At 53.7% G+C, this 21,965-nt stretch overlaps 8 protein-coding genes across 8 annotated transcripts; 5 read left to right on the top strand and 3 right to left on the bottom strand.

Annotated features, from left to right (window-relative positions):
* Positions 1 to 422: 422 nt before the first annotated feature.
* NCS54_01260900 (Hypothetical protein) lies at positions 423 to 1,328 on the top strand (the record flags this gene model as incomplete). The annotated part of the gene is made up of 1 exon (XM_053157837.1): positions 423 to 1,328. One exon carries the CDS (start codon positions 423 to 425, stop codon positions 1,326 to 1,328), a length of 906 nt encoding a protein of 301 aa, XP_053013812.1.
* Positions 1,329 to 1,870: 542 nt separating this feature from the next.
* On the bottom strand, positions 1,871 to 5,650 carry NCS54_01260800 (Hypothetical protein; the record flags this gene model as incomplete). The annotated part of the gene is made up of 3 exons (XM_053157836.1): positions 5,404 to 5,650; positions 4,921 to 5,345; positions 1,871 to 4,870 (listed from the first exon to the last, which is right to left on the bottom strand). Exons 1-3 carry the CDS (start codon positions 5,561 to 5,563, stop codon positions 1,871 to 1,873), a joined length of 3,585 nt encoding a protein of 1,194 aa, XP_053013811.1. The 5' UTR covers positions 5,564 to 5,650.
* Positions 5,651 to 6,056: 406 nt separating this feature from the next.
* On the top strand, positions 6,057 to 8,324 carry NCS54_01260700 (Protein CASP; the record flags this gene model as incomplete). The annotated part of the gene is made up of 3 exons (XM_053157835.1): positions 6,057 to 6,165; positions 6,221 to 6,388; positions 6,436 to 8,324. The coding sequence occupies 3 exons, from the start codon at positions 6,057 to 6,059 to the stop codon at positions 8,322 to 8,324; spliced, it is 2,166 nt and encodes a 721-aa protein (XP_053013810.1).
* Positions 8,325 to 9,881: 1,557 nt separating this feature from the next.
* Positions 9,882 to 10,787, top strand: NCS54_01260600 (Hypothetical protein; the record flags this gene model as incomplete). The annotated part of the gene is made up of 3 exons (XM_053157834.1): positions 9,882 to 10,095; positions 10,152 to 10,689; positions 10,745 to 10,787. 3 exons carry the CDS (start codon positions 9,882 to 9,884, stop codon positions 10,785 to 10,787), a joined length of 795 nt encoding a protein of 264 aa, XP_053013809.1.
* Positions 10,788 to 12,249: 1,462 nt separating this feature from the next.
* NCS54_01260500 (F-box domain-containing protein) lies at positions 12,250 to 14,979 on the top strand (the record flags this gene model as incomplete). The annotated part of the gene is made up of 1 exon (XM_053157833.1): positions 12,250 to 14,979. The coding sequence occupies one exon, from the start codon at positions 12,250 to 12,252 to the stop codon at positions 14,977 to 14,979; it is 2,730 nt and encodes a 909-aa protein (XP_053013808.1).
* A 1,011-nt stretch (positions 14,980 to 15,990) lies between these two features.
* On the bottom strand, positions 15,991 to 16,947 carry NCS54_01260400 (60S ribosomal protein L17; the record flags this gene model as incomplete). The annotated part of the gene is made up of 4 exons (XM_053157832.1): positions 15,991 to 16,146; positions 16,201 to 16,388; positions 16,518 to 16,731; positions 16,945 to 16,947. The coding sequence occupies 4 exons, from the start codon at positions 16,945 to 16,947 to the stop codon at positions 15,991 to 15,993; spliced, it is 561 nt and encodes a 186-aa protein (XP_053013807.1).
* A 685-nt stretch (positions 16,948 to 17,632) lies between these two features.
* On the top strand, positions 17,633 to 18,837 carry NCS54_01260300 (Hypothetical protein; the record flags this gene model as incomplete). Its single annotated transcript, XM_053157831.1, has 5 exons — positions 17,633 to 17,756; positions 17,825 to 17,872; positions 17,928 to 17,998; positions 18,065 to 18,728; positions 18,779 to 18,837. The coding sequence occupies 5 exons, from the start codon at positions 17,633 to 17,635 to the stop codon at positions 18,835 to 18,837; spliced, it is 966 nt and encodes a 321-aa protein (XP_053013806.1).
* Positions 18,838 to 19,539: 702 nt separating this feature from the next.
* Positions 19,540 to 21,262, bottom strand: NCS54_01260200 (Hypothetical protein; the record flags this gene model as incomplete). Its single annotated transcript, XM_053157830.1, has 4 exons — positions 19,540 to 19,964; positions 20,014 to 20,779; positions 20,833 to 20,958; positions 21,011 to 21,262. 4 exons carry the CDS (start codon positions 21,260 to 21,262, stop codon positions 19,540 to 19,542), a joined length of 1,569 nt encoding a protein of 522 aa, XP_053013805.1.
* Between the last annotated feature and the right edge of the window lie 703 nt (positions 21,263 to 21,965).

The following is a 21,965-nucleotide window of genomic DNA, read 5'->3' as shown; positions in this document are numbered from 1 at the left end:
CATGATAATAATTTCAAACCCTTAATTAAAGAGAAACTCGTGGCCCCGACTCATGTTGGCATCCGTGTTACTCAGTGAAAGCGGTCGGACTTGGCAAATTCTCTAGTTCCATCGATGGAAAGGTTGCGTTTGCCCCACCAGATCGATCGATAACTAGATATCTGCCCATACTGCGCTGTCGCTCACTCACTCACTTAACTCTTGCGCTTCAACAGTTGCAACTCATCTCTCTTTGAAAATTCTTGTCTTATCAGACTAGACGGACTTACTTATTCATTCTAGAGCCTGTTTTATGAGACTAAGTGGTTCTTGAAGAGTCATCAGGGTGCTCGCGTGAGCTGGTTAGGCATCAACACCAAAAACATCACATCTCATACAAGAGATACACACACAAGGCACTCATCACCAAAAAAAAAAAAAAAATGTCCCTCACCTGGAGAATCTCCCTCAAGGGAGAAACCGCCGACCAGCCAGAAGACTACCTCTCCACAGCCCTCGGCGTCATCTTCCCCGACGACATCACCAACCAGCACGGCGACGCAGAGCACTCCCTCTCGTACGCATCGCCGTACCTCCCCAAGCCTCTCCTCATCGACCTCGCCGACCCTGTCAAAGAAGATGACCGCAAGCTCTTCTCTCACTACCTCTGGAATGCATCTCTCCTGCTCGCCGAGTTCATCGAGGCTGATTCGTTGGGTGTGCCGCTGGAAAAACCCCGCGAGGCGCTGGATAGTCTTTCGTTTGATGTCAAGGGGTTGGATACGCTTGAGCTCGGTGCTGGAACTGCGCTTCCTAGCATCATGGGAGGGCTGTTGGGCGCCAAGAGAGTCGTCGTGACCGATTATCCAGCTGAACCCGTCCTCAAGACGCTCCGCACAAACGTCGCCCGCAACATTCAACCATCCCTCTCACCATCCCCCCAAGTAGTAACTCCGACATCCTCCATCGTCGTCGAGGGTCATTCGTGGGGCGAGTTTGCAGATTCCCTAAGCTCTTCCAACCAACACGCTTTCGACCGTGTTATCGTCGCCGACTGTCTCTGGATGCCCTGGCAGCACGCCAACCTCCACCGCTCCATCGCCTTCTTCCTACGGCGTACACCTGATGCTCGTTGTTGGGTCGTCGCTGGATTCCATACGGGTCGGGAAAAGATGCGTGGCTTTTACGCTGCGGAGGCGTTGAAGGAGGTCGGGCTCGAGGTCGAGAGGATCTGGGAGAGGGACTGCAACGGTGAGGAGAGACCGTGGGATACCGACAGAGAAGACGACGTCACCGTGAGGAAGAGATGGCTCGTCGTCGCTTCGCTCAAGTGGATTTCGACATCGTGAGGGAGACTCGGTTCGTCAAATGGTGGAATAGCGAGAAGGGAAGAAAAGGGGGTTGAGAGGCTCATTTATACCCACGACCACAGACCCCTCGCAACACCCGGAACCCTCGGTATCACCCGTGGCGGAGCAAGACAATGCCGTACGGCCTCTGTTTTGTTAGCCCTGGATGATTGGTTCTCTGCCCGCTTGCCCGTCTCACTACCGCCCGCAGCATTGGGGCGGAGCATGGCGGTCGTGAGGGGGCGTAAGATTGACCCAGAGCACACGACGCCATGGATCGACGGAGGAGTTAGACTAAGCATAGTAAATGGGCCATGCAACAGAGGTAGAAAGACGGTGTAGGATTGTAGCTAGACCTGAACATGACCGGTCAATGTATCGTAAGAGATCAAGGCAAACATGATAGCTGGACATGGCTGTTGAATGGGTTGAATATACCTCGACTGTACACAAATCCGCCAGGAAATCCTTCTCTTCCACCCATCACATCACATCATATCATCTATATTAAAATGGCTGCCCAGCTCCCTGCAATTGGCTCGTCAATTGGACGCCTCAACACTTGGTCCCTTCTCCTCTATCTTGACCACCAGATCATAATTCACTCGCAAGTTCTCTGCCCCACTGAGCGCTCTCGTGAGCATAGTCTCGCGTCGCTCGCCGACAAGACGCTTGAGTGCCCCAACAAGGAAGCCTGCAACGATGTCGACCGACCAGTCATCTGGGATGAGTCCCAGGACCTCGTCGATCTCAAACCACCCACCGAAGCGTTCCAACAGGGCACCCGTCTGTTCTACACGGTCGCTGGCATCTTCTATCGCGAGGAACTCGCGTAGTACAACGTGAAAGAGGCGGTGTTGCTCCTCAATCGAGGGTCGCTCAGCAGGGGCGGCGCCCGAGGTTTTAGCTCCGCCTCGGAGGCAGTACGAGACGGCTGTGTCATAATCGCCAAGGTTGTGGATCAAGAGACGGAGGGCGTCGTCATGTTTCTGTTCGCGGCCAGCGAGGATGATGGTCTCGGGAACAAGCAGGTCATCTGGTAGACTAGAGATGCGATCTCTGATTGCCGCAGCATCATAATCATGCGCATCTCCCAGAAGTTGTAGCAGCCGCAGACGGCTGTGCCAAACCTCATTGTCGTCCGGGGCATTATCCCGAAGGAAGTGGCTGTACGAAGGCTTCGGGGCTTGGAGCGCCCGGTATGCCGCGTACGTTGCCCTCACGATGTCTCGGCTGACAGACGACGACTCAAGGTCCGTCACGACGACGTCGAGGTAGTAGGCCATGAGGTCGTTGATGTAGGTGGTATGCCCCTTGCCAAATACCAAATGTTCAAGGTAGTACTTGACTGCTTCTGGTGCTTCTTCCCGTAGAATCTCGACCGCCTGTGCCGGCTCAAACTTGGGTGCTCGCCCCTTGTCCTCGGCAAAGACCTGAACGCCGAGCTTTGGGTTGCGGTTGGCCAGCCATACACCATACTCTTGGACGAGAGCCTGGTTGCTAATCTTGGTAAGATATTCACGAACTCGTTGCTCGCCGTCGCGGAGTTCCTGGCCAACGTCTGTCTCCCCTTCGATGATTCGCCTCCATGTAGCCAGCACATCGCTGGACATCTTGCGGCTCTGGTACAGCCGGCTGAGGACGAACAGGCGGCGGTAGGACTCAAGCAAGCCCACGGCACGGTCGAAGCAGTCGACGCCCTTGTCCACCACTTCGTACAGCTCCGAACGGACAACGCCGCCTTTGCCCAGTCCCTTGGGAGAATGTTGATCGATTTCAAGTAGAACGAGTAACAAGGCAGCGTCAACCGTGTGGAACACCTCTCGCTCATCGGCAACGCTACCAAATCCCTTTCGTTTTCGCCACGTACCGAGGTATCGTCGGAGGAAGTGCATCGTCATAGGTTCCAGAGTTCCAATGCCGTCCTTAGCTGTCATCTCGAAATCTCTGCTTCGTAGGTAGGCATCCGCTGTCTTTCTCACTCCACCGCAGATCCAGATTCCACGCTGACCTTCGATGATTTCGTTCCGGATGCTGGGGATCAGCGATAATACCACTCTCGGGTCAAGGCTGCTCTCGACCAGGACCTCCTCAAGCGCCTTGATCTCTGATTCTGTAAACTTCTTGTCATCAGGAGACTTGAGCATGTTCACTAGGAGTAGGATCCCGGCCTTTTGTCGTATATATCCCAAAGTCAGAAACTCCAATTCGGTCCGGGCTTCCTGTCCCCGGATCTGATTGAGAGCAACAAAAATAGCTCGCCTATCCAAGTCACATGGACTGAGAACCTTTCCTGGGCATGCTGCCTCTAGAGCAGCATCAAGTTGGATGAGCAGAGGGTTGCGGATCGCCCACCAAATTCGACTTCCGCTCCAGACTGCTATTCTTGCTTCAGTTTTCGCGAGTTGCCGGGTAAACTCTTCGCCTTCTGAGTTGCGGTTTGCTTCCCACTCTTCTGGTAGCGATTCTTCATCTTGAGAGTCGATATTTCTTTCGAAAAGCTCCTTCTCTTTGGACAGCTGTTCTATCGACAATGCTGTCCTCGAGTCCACAGACTTGATGGAGGCTGAAGCCGGGTCAGGGGTCGACGGAGAGACAGAGAAAGGAGTGTATCTCCTCTGACATAATCTGTCTACGATTTCTTCAAACCGTGTCTCTTCGCTGCCAGCTAGCGAACGGATGCCATATACCGCATCGTGACCGGCTTGGGTGGCTGTGAGCCAATGCTTCTGTGGATGTGTCGCCGAGCCCGCATCAAGTCGCTGAATTTCGAGTCCATGGTACAGATCGTTGTCGTGTTCTTTAGTCATTGAGGCTAAAACATAACCTTCTTCTTGTGGCGGCAGACCTGGCTGTGACGATGCCAAGTCTGTTGATGGGCTATCAACGACAATTTCCCTTGGGTATCTAGCGAACTCGAGTGTTGGGCGAGTAGGGTCGCCATCAAGATTGACAAACATGCCAATTCCAGGTTCCAGAGGACTAGTTCCGGTAACGATTAGAAACTCGTCTGGGGTCGGAGAGGTGATATGAGGCTTCAAGAAAACTGAGCCCGGTTTGGGTCTCGGATCTGCTTGCGGAACAGGAGTGCCGGAAGGCGAAGGCGCAGCAGGTAAGGGTTTATCTAGTGACGGAGGGTTTGGTGAAGAAGTCCTTTCGATAGGGGGTCTAGGACTCGTCGATGGCTGCGGTGAAGCATTGCGAGCAATTGGATCCTCACTCTCATTGCCGCGTTGGTCTTGCCGGCGTATGCTCCCCAGAATTGAGCCTCCCAAACTCGTGCTCCGACTATGACCTGGTGCCTCTGATGATGGGCGACTGGCGGCAGAAGAGCTACGAAGGATCCCGCTTGATGTATCTGCGGCAATGCTCTGGGCATGTCCGATTTCACTTGGTGGGGTCGTCTCTTCGAGCGACGAGATACTCATTAGGGGGATCTTGAGTTGTTGCTCCACATCGATAAGCGCGTAAGATTTGGAGTCTGCCACACATGCGATCGAGTCTCGGCGCACTGACAGAGTGCTCCCCGAGAAGTCAATTTTCTAGCACATGTCAGCAGAGCCAATGTCAGACACGAACCGCATAAACGCACCTTGAAAGCACGAGCGTCTTCGCCAACGCGAACGACTTGGATTTTCCGCATAAGAGAGAGGAGGATGGTGACTCCTGAGCTCCTTTCCGAGCTTCCATCATCAAGCAAAGGTTCGTTCAAGTCGATACCACCAATCCAGCTACAGTTCTTAACCAACGTCGATCCAAAAACGGGGCTCAACTCGGGGAGGGAGTAGAAGGTGACGGTCCAGTTGCATAGGATGCATGCCTTGCCGACGCGCGGCAACAACAAGATCTGCTGAACACCGGGTCGCGAGGCTGGCGTGCCTGGGGTTTCCACATATTGGGGGCATAGTCGGGAGGCTAGGATGTAAACGGGTTGTCCGGACTTGTCTTTGGGGTCGGGAGGAATCTGGACGAAGTGAAGCAGCTCCGAGGCCGATGTGCCGACGTACAAGTTCGAGTCTGTGTACGATTGAATTAGCAGGGAGATGCGACAAGAACGGGTAGCATGAGCACCCACCTAGGTAGTCGACGCAGTTGATCTTGATGTCGTCCTGGGAGCCATCCGCGGAGAGCGGTACCTCATCAAGTAAGGCCCGCAGAACGTAGGGTCCATCTTCGCGGGTGTTCAGCGCCAGGCTGGAAGCTGGAGGCCCGTCGCCTGGGCCATCTGATGTCATAGCGGCGGTCTTGTTGGCAGCATCATCTGAACAAACTCGAGGTAACAAACAAGCTGACTTGTTGTGTAGACAAGATGCGAGTCCAAGCTGCCCACTCTAGGCTGGCGTAAGTTGACATGAGTGGATACAGTACGTAGCTGCAGCTGCTGAGCTTCCGGAAGTGGAGTGATAAGAAGTGGCTGAACTGCAAGGCTGTGGCGGGATTAAACGTGCCCCTGTGGCGCTGGCCTTGGCATTCTCAGCCTGACAGCTTGCTCAGCCAATGACATTTGATGACGCGCCAGCAACCTGGCCCCAAGTTCAAGGGAACACATTCCCTTCAGCTCGTCACCGGAATCACCATCTCATGGATCCAGTTTGACCACGTCAACGGCGACTCCTAACAACTAGTTACTGGAAGCACCAACTGCGACACACTCGTTCTCATAGCATCGTGGCGGTAAAGGCCATTCACTCTCTGCGCCGCCCCTGATTCTCCACGACAGACAACGCCATGACGGACGCAGCCGTAGAAGCCGCTCTGGCAACTTCCAACGAAGCCCCCGCGGCTCCTACTTTCGAAGGGGAGAACAAATTCCAGCATGCTATTTCAGCATGGAGGAGTACGACACTAGGGAGTCCTCAACACACAATGCATGATACTAACTCTGCTGACAGCCATCGACCTCACCACCCTCGTCTCCAACCTAGACAACACGGCATCCGACATTGTAGCCTATCAGCGGGACTCGACGGTACAACGCAAAGAACTAGCGCAAAAGACCAAGGAGTTTCGCAAGCTCGACGATGCCACCAAGCTTACGGAGATCAAGGGCCTGCTAAAGTGTACGATCGATACACCCGCATAATGGGATTATTCTAACTGGATGCAGCCTACCAAACCTTCATTGACCTTCTTACGAACCACTCCAAGTCGGTCAACTCGGCATTCTTGCAAACATATACCTCGTTCTCTGACGCTCCCGATCCATATCCACTCCTCGAGGCTTCGGTCGACTCGATGCTCCTCTCTGAGGACACCTTGCCAAAAATTACCGAAGAGAACCAGCGTTTGCAGGAAAGTGTCACAAATCTCACTTCCCAGTTAGAGGAGACCGAATCAAGACTACAGACCGAACGATCTGCCCGAAAGGAACTGGAGGAGAACCTTGACAGCCGAGTGAAGGAGGTAGAGTCATCATGGACCGCCGTGCTAGAGGAAAAGACGGACAACTGGGAGGCCAAGGAGAAGGCTTTGGAAGATAAGCTGGAGAAGCAAGAACGATTGTTGACCGAGATGCGGGCAAGCTACGAGGTCAACCAGCGACTGGGCAAGAATGGCGACGACCAGGAGGCTCAGCGTAGCCAGGTCTCAAGCGCCGAGCTTGATATGCTTCATGCCGACCTTGATCGCACGAGCTCTCGTCTTGCCGAAGTTGAGGCTCGAAATGAGCAGATGAGACTGGAGCTGGCGCAAGCCAAGTCTTCAGTTCAATCACAGCCCGAGGCCTCTCTCGAGGATGACCCCAGCTATATGCGCATGAGGTCGGAGAACCAGTCCATGATTCGCAAGCTGGAAGCTGCACGCGTGGAGAAGGAAGGTCTCAAGCGAGACTTGGATGGTAAACTACGATCCATTGAGAGGGAAGTGAACAAGTTGAAGGGCGAGAGGGACACTCTCAAGGCCAAGGTCCAGAAGTGGGGCGACTACGATGAAATCAAGCAGGAGCTTGAAGTCCTCAAGAGCATCGAGTTCTCCACGGGCGACGACGATGAAGTACGCGAGCATCTTGAGTCAGGGGATGCGGAGGGCAACTCTCTGGAGAGACTTCTCTTAGCTCGAAACAAGAAGCTTGGTGATGAACTGACGGTTCTTCGTGTTTCACACAATGACCTACAGAGTCGCCTGGAGAATCTTCAGGAGGAGCTGTCGAGGACAAATGCTGAGCTAGAGCGGTCTCAGAACCTCAACCAAAAGTTGGAGAGTGATCTGGAGAATCTCCAGGAGGAGGGCGCCAATGCTTTCCCGTCAGGAGCCTCTGTGGCTGGCACATATGTCACCCGAACAATTGGCCGCAAGAGCGGCAGAATTTCGCCGACCTCGTCCATTATCAGCGGCATGGACCCCCGCATGGGTGGTGAGCCAGGCGAGCGAGTATACGGAGGTGGCTCAGGCATGCTGCCCATGGTCACGGCCCAGCGTGACCGCTACAAGAAGAAGAATACGGAGCTGGAACAAGAGCTTTCAGACACGCACCGAACAGTCTCGCAGCTGCGCCAGGAAGTTGCAGCTTTGCAAAAGGACAACCTGAATCTGTACGAGAAGACGAGATATGTGTCGACCTACAACCGAGGTGGCGGCGCAGCTACGTCCTCCGCATACGGGGCAAACCCGAACCCCTCAACAGTGTCGATTGGCGAGACAGGAAACCCTGGCATCGCTCTGGACAGGTATCGCAAGGCATACGAGTCCAACATTTCTCCATTCGCGGCATTCCGCGGCAGAGAATCTGCTCGAGCGTACAGACGGATGAGCCTTCCGGAGCGGGTGGTGTACTCGCTGACGCGTATGGTTCTCGCCTCGCGAACCAGCCGAAACCTGTTCGCAGCATACTGCGTAATGCTCCACCTGCTGGTCTTCCTATCCATGTACTGGCTCAGTTCGTCAGATGTCGACCGAGCCGCTCACCTGGAATCTGCAGCGGCGGCGGCAGCAGCAGGTGTGGCCGGTGGTGGACTTGGCAGCCCAATGGATGGAGCTCCCAAGGACCCTGCCAAGTAGCCGAGAGGCGAGGCCCGTTTTGGGTGTGTTTTGCGTATACTGCGTATAGGGTTCAAGAAGGGTATGGGAATATATGTCTTGTAATACCACCGTAAGCTTGGAAGGGTTTGGTTTGAAAGTAGAGGAGATGACAGCTCGGGAACTTTGCGCTATGGAATCAATGGGTTCACCTATAAAATACATGTTGCCTGCAAGGTATTTGCTTGTCAAAATGAACTTGACAGACACGTCAGTCAAAGAACCAACATGTGAAGAAGGACTCGCGGCTATCTCTCGACATTCCACTGCAGATGCAAGTCATGATGGGACGGAAGCTTGGCTCTAGGGTGCCCGAATAGCCCGTCCCAATCAGAAGCGTCATTGGACGCGCGGGCCCAGTCGATGCTATTTTCTGCAGCCGCTGGCCGCTTCTCGCGGCCCGTCAAGAGGCGCATGACAAGACCCGCGGTGTCCAATCACAGCGTCACAGACGGGCGGCAAGATGAACAAGGACCCTGGACTCCATCGCTTTGGACGTTTTGGACATTGCTTGCTCGTTGCCGCGGAGAAACTTTGTTTCTCGTCTCGGCGAAGCTTGGCTTCTTGATCGGTTGGTTCGCGGGAGTGCGCCGAGATATCTTGGGATCTTGATCCGCGTCTTGGCCGATGGGTTAAGACGGGCGGTACGAGAGATTGGAGGGTAAGCGAGACGTTTTCAGAATGTACAATTGAGCAACTGAAAGGTCGTTTACACCTGGTCCTGGTCAAGCAAACCCAGCAATGTAACAATCCGTCTAAATGCCTCAATGGCTGATGAGCAGATGATTACAGTCTCGTCCATTAATGGACCTTTTTTGTTTAACGAGGACCCAGATCCCACATGGCAACGACCGAATCAACCTGCGCACGCATACAGCTCTCTTCCTAGCAGCGCCCATCCATAAACGCCCATGCATATGCCGACGCCCGAGACAGGCGCTTAAATCTCCCCCATGCCACCAATCACAACCCAGCAGACCCCTACCGTCTCGTCGATCATTGGACATTGCTCATCCATCTGCTTCTCAGTCACAGAGAGCAAGCGAAGGGGGGGGGGTTGGTGTTGTTCTCGCAGACGTACCCGTTTAATGGGTGCGTCGGCGTCATCAAACCAATCAATGTTTGTGTTTCTAGATGCTGCGGACCAAGTTGCCGCCGAACTTGCGCAGCCGAAAGAGAACGCGTATGACAAGGGCTTGCTTGATGGAGGGGGGGAAAGGCTGGTTATAATAAGAGACGGTTCGTCGCCGCCCCGTCTTCTTGTTGAAAGTGAAGAGGCAGGAAAAGACAATCCAATCTCAATAGTAGACTTTCGGGACGCTGGGCGTTCTTTTTCCTTTTTATCTTTTTCTTCTGTGTTTCCTTATTTCCTTGAGTACTCGAATATTCGTGTTTGCTGTTATCACGCCCTCCAGTCGAATTACTCCGTGTATTTGGACGCTCTGCTTCCTGTAGTTCTCAGGTCTCTCGAGTTACGACGATATCGACACATCCCCGAAACCAATCACTTCAATCATCTTTAGCCCGCACGACTTCAAGATGCAATTGTCAACATTGCTCGTATCTGCCCTGGTGGCGATTGTTTCTGCGGCGCCCACATACCCCGAAGTCAAGGCAAAGGATGCCCGTTCAGCCATCGACTCGTTAGGCTCCTTGTCCGACTACTTCAACTCTCTGGCATACAAAGTCAAGGCGGCCAAGGTTTCTGGAGAGGTTCCCGTTTGCGACCTGTCACAAGCCAGGATGCCTCTGAGTATGTCCAACTTTCAACCCTGTTCCCGGAAGCCAAGTACTAACCTGTGGTCAAAGACGGAGCCCTGGCCGATCCCGCCAAAGGTCTCACCCTCAAGCATGTTGCTGTTGGTCGCGGCACTCAGAATTATACCTGCGACCCCAAGGAGCCCTCAGTTGCCCCCAAGGCCAACGGTGCCGTGGCTACCCTGTTTAACGCCAGCTGTGTCGCGGCCCTATACCCTGACCTCCTCGAGCGCATCCCTGGCATGGCCGTCCACTTCCCCCTGACGAATTCATCCAGGCTTGGCCCGGCTGAGCTGCCCGTGTCGGGCCACCACTACTTCACCGCCGACGGAGTGCCCTTCTTCGACATCCGCACACCGGGTCACGACATTGGCGAGGCTCCCTGCGCGAAGAACGACTCAGCTCCCGCGCCGTCAAGCGCCTCGGTGGGACAGAAGGGAGAGGCTGCCGTGCCTTGGCTCAAGCTCGACACCATCGAGGGCGCCACCCACAACATCAAGCAGGTGTACCGTCTCACAACGGCTGGCGGTAGCCCACCTGCCACTTGCGAAGGAATGGATGCGCAGTTCCAGGTTGAATATTCGACAGTGTAAGTGAACCTTTTGTTGAGTGATACCGACGTTGAGAACTGACGTGTTGATTAGATACTGGTTCTGGGCTGGCGACATTGAAGAGGATGAAGAGTAAGGATAAGGGAGGAACTGAAAGGGAAGCAAGTCACGATCTGGTCGGCGTTGTTGGGGGATGGAAGCAAAGCTCATGATACACGTAGTAGTATGGTTCGTCACGTAATATCCCCATCATGTTGTTGTTAGCGCTCTGTACTGTAGGTTCATTAATTCGACCTTCGTCCGTACCTACCTACCTTTACGACAGTTCCCATTGAAGTCGTGTCATGTCTTGCCATAGATCAGGTCTTCAAGTGCGGATCCTCGGCATGGCGCATCAATCAAACATCACCTCACCGACGCCCGCAACACCCCGAGCTTCTCCGCGTCTTCGGGGGTTCCGTTCCCCCACGGGGACACAGGGCTGGCCCTAGCAGGAGACCCTTGGAGTCCTAGATGCCCGTAGCACTCGCTTATTCTGGGACTGGGGAAACAGAGATGGGTAGCTGCCTGTCATGAGAAGCGGTGATAGATGGATGGATGCTGAGATCTGGGATGGAATCTGCGCATGGTCCGTTGCGTCGTGGGGTTGTCTTTGACGGATGCTGAAAGAAATCGACTTCCAGGTTTCTTTCAGCTGGAAATAAACAAAAAACTTTCAGGACCGTCTCCACTATCTTTTAGGCTCCTCAGCGCCGACTCTCACTGAAGCTGGGGTCATGCCACTCACCGCGGCTCCTTACATTTAGCAGGCCCTGCAGGCACCGAAGAGGTACTTGGACTCCCGCCGTAGCGTAGGTGCCACGGAAGTACACTTCCATCCATTGCGGGACGGAACATGACCGTACCTTGCCTTTCCCCCGCGCAACCACTTCCCTCACTCTCCGTCTTTTGGTCCCAAGCGTGGGCCTTCTCCAAACTCAACCTAAGCCATCTCCAACATCCATCACTGCAGCCCGCACGCATCATTTTACCCCCCCGTTGGATCCTCCTTCTTGTCACGTCGGAGCCGCAATCAGACAACAACTAATATCACGTCGCCCAATTAGACCCGACGCACACGCTGAGAGCGGCAGCAGGAGGACGCTACCAAGCAGTGGGAGACGCGGGCCTCCCGTCTCTGTCCCCGTTTCCCGCCGTCCGCGAACCTGTTTCTACCTCTGTTTCTACTTCCCCAGAGGTCGCCACAACTCGCCGCGTCGACCCGACCCAACCCGCCCATTCACCCTGCATCACTCTGCAGCCTGGCTGCTGTTACTTCCGGGCTTCGCGACCAACCTCTCTACGACTTTTTCAGACCAATTTTCTGCGAATCATCGCCTTGTCGACTCTGCTTAATTAGACTTTGAGCCTCTTCTCGCATACTCATCGACTATTTTAACTCGGCGACTTCTTCCCCGCCCCGCCGCTGTTCCCCGGATCGATAAACTCATCAACTCCGTCCGACCGAACGAATGCCTACGAACTGAACCAGTCAGCTGCGCTGCTGCATTGGTTGAACCGTCACTTCTCGACAAAAACTCAGTTTCCCTGCCATAATCATGCCCGATATCATGATGGCCGATGCCGCTGGTCTGGCTGATCCGCCCGACTTTGAGGCGGATCAACGGACTCCAGAAACAGCGCCGCCATCCTGCGACGACGACGCTTCCACAAACGCTGATGCCTCTGACCTTCAAGCTTGGCCCTACGACGCTCCCTCAATTGTCTGGCCTCGCGACCGGCTGCCCGTCGAAATCTTCGAGATCATCACCACCCATCTCACCAGGTTCGAAGTCAGAAGCCTACGACTCGTGTGCAGGGAATTCGAAGCCAAGGTGTCGGCGCAGTATTTTCGAAATGTCGTTGTACCATTCAAGTCGGAGCTCTACAGTACCCTGGGCCACGATAGAAACGGCGTCCTCAACCGCACGTCATCAGCTCTGCTTTCTAATGGCATGCGAATCTTTGAATCTTTTGGCCCTCACATCTGGCGCTTTGCTCTGTCGCTCGAGCTTGACGAGGACGCCTTGGCCTACCCGCCTATAAAGCCTACACAAGAAGCCGTCCCGGCCTTCTGGGGCGTGTATCGTTGGCCACACACCACCTATCACCGGTACTCAGACCTCGAGGGACTCGAACAAACCGCCGATGAAACTGGGGCTATGAAGGATGCTCTCAAATGCTTGTCCAAGGTCAGGAATCTCGGACTCTGCTGCGACGCCGGCCTCGGGTTTCTCTCAGGACCTGATCACATTGCTCGCAATGCAACCACTCTCCATCCCGTCTTTGCAACTCAAAACTGGCGCCGCGCGGGTTCGGAGCCGGATCAGCGGAAGCGTCCCATCGTCACGGTGGGTGAGGTGACTGATCTCGTCAAAGCCATGAAAAAGCCCGTCTTTGAAAACCCAATCAGCTTTAAGAAAACTGTTCTACAGAAGATGGTCACCGATGCTGGGTTCCAAGGCACTCAAATTAACGAGGCGGTGCGCATGATCCTGGAGACAGAGGACTCCAACCTGGCCGCGATTGATTTCGATGAGAGGGCGTCAATGCTCAATAACTTTGAGGGACGACGGCCATTCGCGCCTAACAGGCTGCTGGCTGATTTTGAGCCCTCCTCAGACACTACGAAATACCCACTGATCCCCTCTAGCCTGACGACGGCGCAGAAAGAGATGCTCCTTGAGCTCGAGTGGGCACACCGAGCCATGATTCAGTCTTATGTTATTGGCTTGATTGACAACGCTCGCGACGGTTGCTTCCAGAACCTGACAACTCTCACGATTGCCAAAATCCCTAGCAGCCATGTGTACATTTTCAACCGCCATGACCTCTGGCAAAACCTCCCAACCCTCAACAACGTCTCATTGGGAGTGATTGCGGATTGGCGACGAGTCTCCAAACCAGCTCCTGGTTGTGTTGAGGACAGACCTGTTTCCCCTGTCGAGGCGGTTGAGAAGGTGTATCAGCTCCTCAACACATACATCGGAGCTCAGCAGAACATCGAGAGTCTTCACTTTGAATGGATTTGCGGTGGAGAGTTTGCGCCTGGAACATACCAGCGAAACCACTATATCCTCCCAGCCCCTTTTCTCCCAATGACCTATCTTATGAGTGCGACGGACAGCCCCAAGACTCACGGAGATTCTATTCTGAGTCTTCCCTTTGTCAAGCACTTGTCGCTCAAGAACTGCTGGTCATCCCCACATGTGCTTCTGCACATGCTACGCTTCATGGCACTCTCCTCGCTTGAGAAGCTAGAGCTTGAGTCAGTGTCGCTCTCGGGTCCTCCCACAAACCAGACCCAGGCTCCCCTTCTTCAAGGCGGTATGGGTCCAAACACGAACACCGCAAACTTGCTAAATCTATTCCAACAAGTGCATCATGGACCCGCCGATCAGACGCTGCTGCCAGCGCACCCGCAACCGCAACCTCAACTGCAGCTACAAAACCCACTGCAGCCGACCTTGGGTGATATTGGCATTGGGGCTCATCCAGGCGGAAACTGGGCTGCAAACATGATCCAAAATATGCAGCCCCTCGTACAGCCACAACAGCAAGATGAACAACAGCAAGATGAACAACAGCAAGATGACCAGCAAGATGCACAGCAAATACCCCCACTCAACTTGCTGAGCCAACTCAACACCTTGATCCCAGACTCGATGCCTGCGCCAATGGAGACGCTCCACCAACCCGAGTGGCTGTCTTGGGCAGGTATCATTGAGCATTTCTCTCCCAGCATCAAGATTCGCGATATCCTGGCAGAACAGACGGCCTCGACTGGTGCGACAAATGAAGACTCGTGGTTCGACGAGTTGGTTCACTTGGATCAATACCTGCCATGGGTAAACGCCCTCGAGATTGATGAGATGACGTATTCCCTGAAGTGCCTCTCATTCAAGTCATGTGGCTACGTGTCGGTCGACGCACCCTTCCTCAACACGAGAGGCATTCTTCCTCATGGCGCCCAGGGACTTGGCGGTAACGCTAACCCCCACAACCAAGATCTGACTGCTCTCATGCAACGATGTCGTGATAAGATGCTCGGCCGTATTTCGCCCTACATCTCAAGCCGCGAGCTGTTCCAGCTCATCAACGCCTTTGGTATGGACATCGGCTGGGAGAATGTCTATGATAGCAAGACGATCTCTGATGCTGTGGCTGACGGAGTCGAGAGCCCTGGGAGAGGCCGCTTCTCGGGGACTATAGATGCCGACTATGCGGAAGTTCGAAATACAACCGGGCACTTGGGCAACCACGTGGAAGGTCCGGGCTCGTTCTCATAGGACGAGGATGAAGATATGGCTTCCATGGAGGAAGAAGATGAAGATGAAGACATGACTAACACGGAGGACCAAGGTGCGGCTGAGGTCGAGGACACAGACATGGACGCAGAGAGTGATTCTGAGGACGAGCAGCAAGTTGGTGGTGTTGCTTTTAATTACTCTCCTTTTATTTCGTAAAAGAAGGGCTTGAGGACATGATATTGGGCAAAACAGGACTGTACAACCTCGCAACGGACACGCGAATGATGATGGACGGCTGGATGGGTTTGGGTTTACAGGGATTACGATACCGGCTCGGGAGAGCCCATGTTCATATGTGTTTGTCAATTGTTGTTGGACAACATTGATGTTGGAGTACAGTAAAGGCTCGCGCTGAATAGCTTACTTAGATGGTCTGGTAGCTTTGAGCACAAGACGATGTGAAATTTAATGATCTTATGACTTGGCATGAAGAGATTGTGAAGCTTGTGAAGGTGAAGCTTGTGAAGGTGAAGCTTATGAAGGTGGTGATAGGAGGACGATATCATGGCATGAATTTTTCTAGCATCATTGGCATTGACTGACTTGTATAAATTGCTGTGCAGTCAATCTTCACTGAAACAAGCATTGGACGTCAATAGGTAGTCGTGAACCCTGGGCCGGGTTGCTTTGTATCGTCATTTATGCCATTGCTCATCATGTGCCAGCATCACCTGGTCTCTGATCTCCATCACATTCACATCACATCACAAACCAACATTCATGAGGACTTGATTGATTTTATTTCGTCAAGAAAGCCTTGCGAATTTTTGCATGCGTTTCCCTTTAAAAGCCATGCTCACCGTAGCCTGCCATACACCAGGAGATGAAAAGCCACGAACCGCCCCCGCAAAAACCCTTAAAACATTGTGGAGTGCTTTGTGTTGTGCCTTGTTCACGTCACAAGAGGTTCCCCGAAATAACCAGTCTCGACCAGCGCTTAACAATTTTTGTCTATTGAGAGCTCCCAAGAGGAAATTGGAAGACCTCTACTTAAGCGGCGGTGATGGCCTTGCGGAGACGGGCACCGCGCTGTCGCGAGCTGAGGTGCTGGTCACGCTCGGCGACGGCATCGGACTTCTGGACGACCTCCTCAGCCTCGGTGAGGATGAGCTCGATGTGGCAGGGGTTGGACATGTAGGGGTTGATCTGCCTTGGGTCAGCACTTGACGAACATGTCATCTGGGGTTGAGGTTAACATACACGACCGTGGGCACGGTACGTCCGTCGTCGCTGCTTGGGGGCCTGGTTGACCTGGATGTGCTTGACGATCAGGGCACCGGTGTCGAGACCCTTGGCATCAGCGTTGGACTCGGCGTTCTTGAGGAGGCCGAGGAGGAACTCGGCGGACTTGACGGGCCATCGAGCCTTGGAGACACCGAACTGCTTTCCTGTTGGAAAATCCATCAGCATCTTGTTCCCAGCGTAGTGACCGAAACGTGATCCCATGATTCACACTCTCCACCTCTCCACCTCCTCCAAAGTGTTTCGCATGCGGGAGGGAATCTCGAGGGTCGTACCTTGGGCGGTTCGGCCAGTGCTGCCGGCATATCGTCGCATGGGGACGGCCTCCTTGTGCTCCTTAACGTTCTCGAGGAAAGCAACAGCGCGCTGAAGCTTCCAGCCGTTGATGGCCTGGGCGGTCTCGCGAGTGTTCTTGAAGGACACTCGGAGGTAGGCACCGCGGGCGCGGGCCGACTTCGAGGACTGAATCTCGGTGGCAGCGTATCGAACCTGTGTTGCGAAGAAAAAAGCCAGTCAGCCGTGGCATGTTCTAAAAATCTTCCCATCACGAGAAAAAAAGGACGCTGCTAGCACACAGAGCACGAAAACTCGCACCCGACGACATGGCCGTCGGAAGCAACAATTCGTGCCGTCTCGCGCGTTTGTTCCTCCTCTTTCTATTCATCGCGATCGACGGGGGGGCGCATTGGTATTGGTACTCACCATCTCGGCGACTTGGGTGGTGAGTGACGGTTATCGACGACGACGTGGGTTCGGGCGGGCTGAAGTTGAGAAATTCTGAACTTTTGCCCTAACAGGTCGGGAGGGACCACAAACTCGCTTACTCAATTTGGGTGGTGAGAGGTCTTAGGGTTTGGCTGCCCTGCTGGTGTAAGGTGCGAAAAAAGACGTAGTAAATCGTAAGAAAATCGCAAAAATTCTGAAATAGTCTAAAAAGAGTATCTAGACTCTAATTAACTTTCAGAATGAGTTTGGAATACTTTTATCTCTTCCTATGTCTTGCACAAAGGGAATATCAAATTCAGACTGATGTGCACCAGATCACCTGACCCTGCCATCCATCTGCACGTGATTTCTAGCTTTGCACCTTGCCTCGTCCGTCCCATCCCCGGAGCCACTCCCCACTCTCGGAACCGGAGAAACTTGCTGCAGCAAAGTGGATCTAAGCTTCAGGAGCTTCAAAAAATTCTTTCTCGACAAGTCCCCCAAACGCCCAGCGTTCCCCCAGGCAAGGCTACACAAAAGACAAGATTGGACTCTGATCCACGTCCGCCTTCTCTCGACGATCACTCCTCGCTTGGATTCCTCCTCGAACACGGCTCTCTGTCGTCCCTAGTTTCTTCAGTCCCTTTCAATTCTCCCCCAGGGAACCTCAAATCAATCCGATATCATGGCACCTTTCACCCCTCGAGGAGGCGCCCGTGGTGGCCGTGGCGGCGCTCGCGGAGGCCGTGGTGGTTTCGGTGGTGATCGCGGCGGCTTCGGTGGCCGTGGCGGTGCGCGAGGTGGCCGAGGTAAGAAGAATTGCGCTGTCGCGCGTTCTTGTCGTGTTTTGCATCTTGAGACTGACTGTTCGCAAAAGGTGGTGGCCGTGGTGCTCCCCGTGGCGGTCCCCGCGGTGGTGCTCGAGGTATGAATGACTCCTACTATCTACACTCTTGAATGGAAACTGACAATCTGAAAAGGTGGTCGTGGCGGTGGTCGCGGCGGCTTCGGTGGCAAGCCTGGCCAGAAGGGCGGTGCCAAGGTCATTGTTGTACGTTGAGGCGCGATCCTGGCCTTTATCAAAGTTGAAAGTTTTGCGATCTAACACCTTATCTAGGAGCCTCACCGCCACCCCGGTGTCTTCGTCGTCCGCGGCGGTAAGGAGGATGGTCTTGCGACTCGCAACCTGACCCCTGGCGAGTCCGTCTACGGCGAGAAGCGCATCTCTGTCGACGAGACGGTCCAGAACGACGATGGTACCACCACCACCACCAAGATCGAGTACCGCATGTGGAACCCCTTCCGAAGCAAGCTTTGCGCTGCCATCGCTGGTGGTGCCGATGAGATCTACATCAAGCCCGGCTCCCGCGTCCTCTACCTCGGTGGTGCCTCTGGTACCTCCGTCTCCCACGTCGCCGACCTTGTCGGTCCTACCGGCTACGTCTACGCCGTCGAGTTCTCTTCGCGATCCGGCCGTGATCTCATCACCATGGCTTCCAAGCGACCCAACGTTGTCCCCATTGTCGAGGACGCCCGTCAGCCTGCCCGCTACCGCATGATCGTCCCCATGGTCGATGTCATCTTTGCCGATGTTGCCCAGCCCGACCAGGCCCGTATCGTCGCCATGAACGCCAACTGGTTCCTCAAGGTTGGCGGTGGTGTCCTCATCTCCATCAAGGCCAACTGTATCGACAGCACTGCGCCTGCCGCCGAGGTCTTTGCCAATGAGGTCCAGAAGATGCGAGCGGAGTCCATCAAGCCCAAGTTCCAGCTCACCCTGGGTAAGTTTTTCTCTCACAGCAGTCATGAAGCTCGACTAACATGTCCTCAGAACCCTTCGAGCGTGACCATTGTTTGGTTGCCGGTGAGTACCAGCGCTACAAGTCCTAAATGACCATGGCGGCTACGGAGTTTTCGCTTGGAATCAAGATGAGAAGAGATGGTCTGCTTTGTCCTGCGGTTTCCCAGGTTTCTCACGATCCCCGGTAGACATTTCTTGCGCGTCTTCAGCTTGCATCAGGGAAAAATGGTTGACGGCTTTTCTTCAACAAACGGCGAGGGGCGTTCCGGGTGGGTTGGATCTGTATACATATCAAATGTTGTCCCAAATCATTTTTTTGGTGTTTCACGGCTCCAAGAAATCTATAAACAGTTGATCACAACAATAAGCACCAACACCACACCGGAGGGACGTCCTTGATTGAGCGATCGGAGACGAATATGGCACGGGATCAGACAGACGATGGATGCTTATGTGACCAAGCAAGCAGTCTGGTACACGTCTGCCCGGCCTACGACTTCATGATACCCCATACGATGGCCACGCCTGGCGTCCCTGTGTTGTGTCTTGTTTATAGAGGATAGTTTAGGAATGCAATTTGTAATGTTTTGACAGTTTACCTCAAAGTCGAATGACTGCAATGGAGTATTGTGCTGAGAGTGACGCTGTTATTAAAATCAACGGAACATAGATTGACAGGGCTGGGAGCCATTTAAGCTCATTTGTTCATGTATTCATCTATTATCGTGATGTTTATCTATCTACAGCAACAGGGTATATACTAGTGTCATCAAGGTCTATTTCTGTTCCGCTCATACTGCCAGTGACCGGCGTCGAAACTCGAGCTCTGCATCTGGAGAAGGCGCCTTGGTCATGACCATCGCCATGGGCATTGGGCGATCCTCGCCCTTCTTGAGACGAATGTCGTAGTTGATCAGCAAATGTGCCAGCACAAGCTTGATCTCATTGCCAGCAAAGAAGCGCCCAGGACAAGCATGCTTTCCTGCGCCAAAATTGATGTTTGTGTCGTTGAGGGATGTGAATTGCCATCGGTTACTGGCCTCATCCGACTCCTGGCGAAGATTGTAAAAACGCAGGGCATCGAAGCGTTCGGGGTTGGGGAAATATCTCTCATCGACGGAGATGCCAGCTTGGGGAGCGAGCACCTTGGTTCCAGGGGGAAGCTGGGTGCCGTCGGAGAGTGAGATCGGTTTCATGACTTTTCGGATGAAGGATGCTGCGTTTGGTTAGCTAAGCAGAAATATGAGGCAGAACTTGAAACTCACTGATGTTTCCACGAAGGCGCTGAACTTCCCTCATGAAACTGTCCATCTTCTTCAGCTTGGCCATGTTCTCCTTTTTCTCCCACCCCTTCTCCACTTCTAGAATACGATACGCCTCTTCGCGTAGCTCCTCTTGCACCTCGGGGTATGCGGCCAAGTCGCAGAGGCATTCGCAGAGCAGGTTGTTGGTCGAGTGGATGGATGCCGCGGCAAGAATTAACTGCAGTTCGGCCTGAACCGTAACGTCGGCCTTCTCCTCCTCGGGCAGCCCTTCAATGAGCCACTGGATCATATCGTCTGGGGCATCCTCACATCCAGGCATGTCCATGTCTCGTAGCCGCTCCTCGAGGATGGGTAAGAGCATCTCCTTGGCCGTCTTGATATCGTTGCGAATCTGGCCCAGTTCCGAAACAAAATGTTGGCCAATGGGTCGAGCCCATTCGGGGAAGAGCTGAAGCTTCACGCAGGCCGTGAAGACATGAATAGCAAAGTTGATGGTAGTGTTCATCCACTTCTCATCTCGGCTGATGGAGGGTCCGACAAAGGCTCTGCCACTCATACGGGCGACGGCGCGGAGGCCGAAGGGCTGCCATTTCACTGGCGTCCAGTCCTCGCAAGATGGGAACTCAGTGGCAAGAATGTATTCCAACTCTTGCTTCAACTGAGGCATGACTCGGGTGAGGTTCTGCGTCAGCTTTGTCCGCACTAACAGTGCGAGCATGTCGCCATTGTGGCCGGGTGTGAACTTGGTGTACTTGGTTTGGAGAGCCTGCTGAAGGATCAGTATTCGTTATGGCGTGGCTGCATGGGGGTAGATATTACATCTGATACAGCTTCGGTGGCACTCAGGACATCCTCTGGTAGCACCTTGAGCTCGCCAACAAGTCGTGCTGGTACCAATACTTGTACTCCCTCGGTGGCCTTGATCTGGTATACTCGATCGCGGAACTAACACAGTATAAGCACGTGTGGTGTAACGTTATACTCTTTTCCAACAAACCTTTGTGTAACTATCCTTGATCAACGTCTCGGCGTCGAAGATCCATTTCGTCTTGGGGGCTTTGTAGAAGGGGAACTCTAGTTCCGAAGGTTTTCTTCTTGACCGTATCAACCATACGGCTAGGAGGACGATGGCGATGGTGAGGTAATAGCTGGCACGCTTCCCTCCAGTGACAACTTGAGGTAATTGGACATCAACGCTTATAGGTGAAGCGAGGAGGCTCGATACGTTTTCCATGACGGTCGACGACATGGAGGGAAATCGGGTGGTGATGGGTTAAAAAGATGAAAGGATCCGTGGAAATCAAAGACCCTTCAAAGATTTGGCGTTTTCTAGATTGACAAAGTAACCCGTGGTCGTAGCGGGTTATAAGTCGTCTCAGTATCCGACAACAGGCCAGGGCAGTGTCGTGTATTAGACCGTGTCTCTGCAGCGTCAGGAAAGGGCCCTAGTGAAACCCAATGATTCGTCAAGGATCGACCGGTTCGGCGAGACTCGTGGCTAATAACACAGCACGAGACAGGAAAATACCCGATCCCAATCCAAAAGAAGGATCGAGTTGGTTGTGTAGGGCAGGGCTGAAAGGGTAGAGGTAGAGCAACTGCACCAAGCCGTACAGATGACCTCAAGTTACATCACGGGAGTCATCAAGTGCGCGAGGGACGGCCTGCTTTTTGAGACCAACCTGTAGAAGGCTTCGATGCTCCGGAGCACGCTCCATGCTGACGGAGGATTTGTTGGAAGTCCGTCTGTGTGGTGCTGTCTGAAACAAATTGGTTCCCAGAACAGCGCTCGGGATGTGCCACCTCCGGATCTTAGCCTGCCGCTGGGGTACAGGTAGCGTGTGAACGTCGTACCATGGCGTACAAAGTACATGCAGGACTGCCCGCCCTATTGATGACGATCTCAAATGCCGATGGAATGGAAGATGGGATTGATGGGCAGTTATCTTGAC

The sequence above is a fragment of the Fusarium falciforme genome, chromosome 10, assembly GCF_026873545.1.
Source record: "Fusarium falciforme chromosome 10, complete sequence".
Taxonomy (NCBI): domain Eukaryota; kingdom Fungi; phylum Ascomycota; class Sordariomycetes; order Hypocreales; family Nectriaceae; genus Fusarium; species Fusarium falciforme.
The sequence above is the reverse complement of the archived record's forward strand: the minus strand, read 5'-3'. Positions and strand labels throughout refer to the sequence as shown.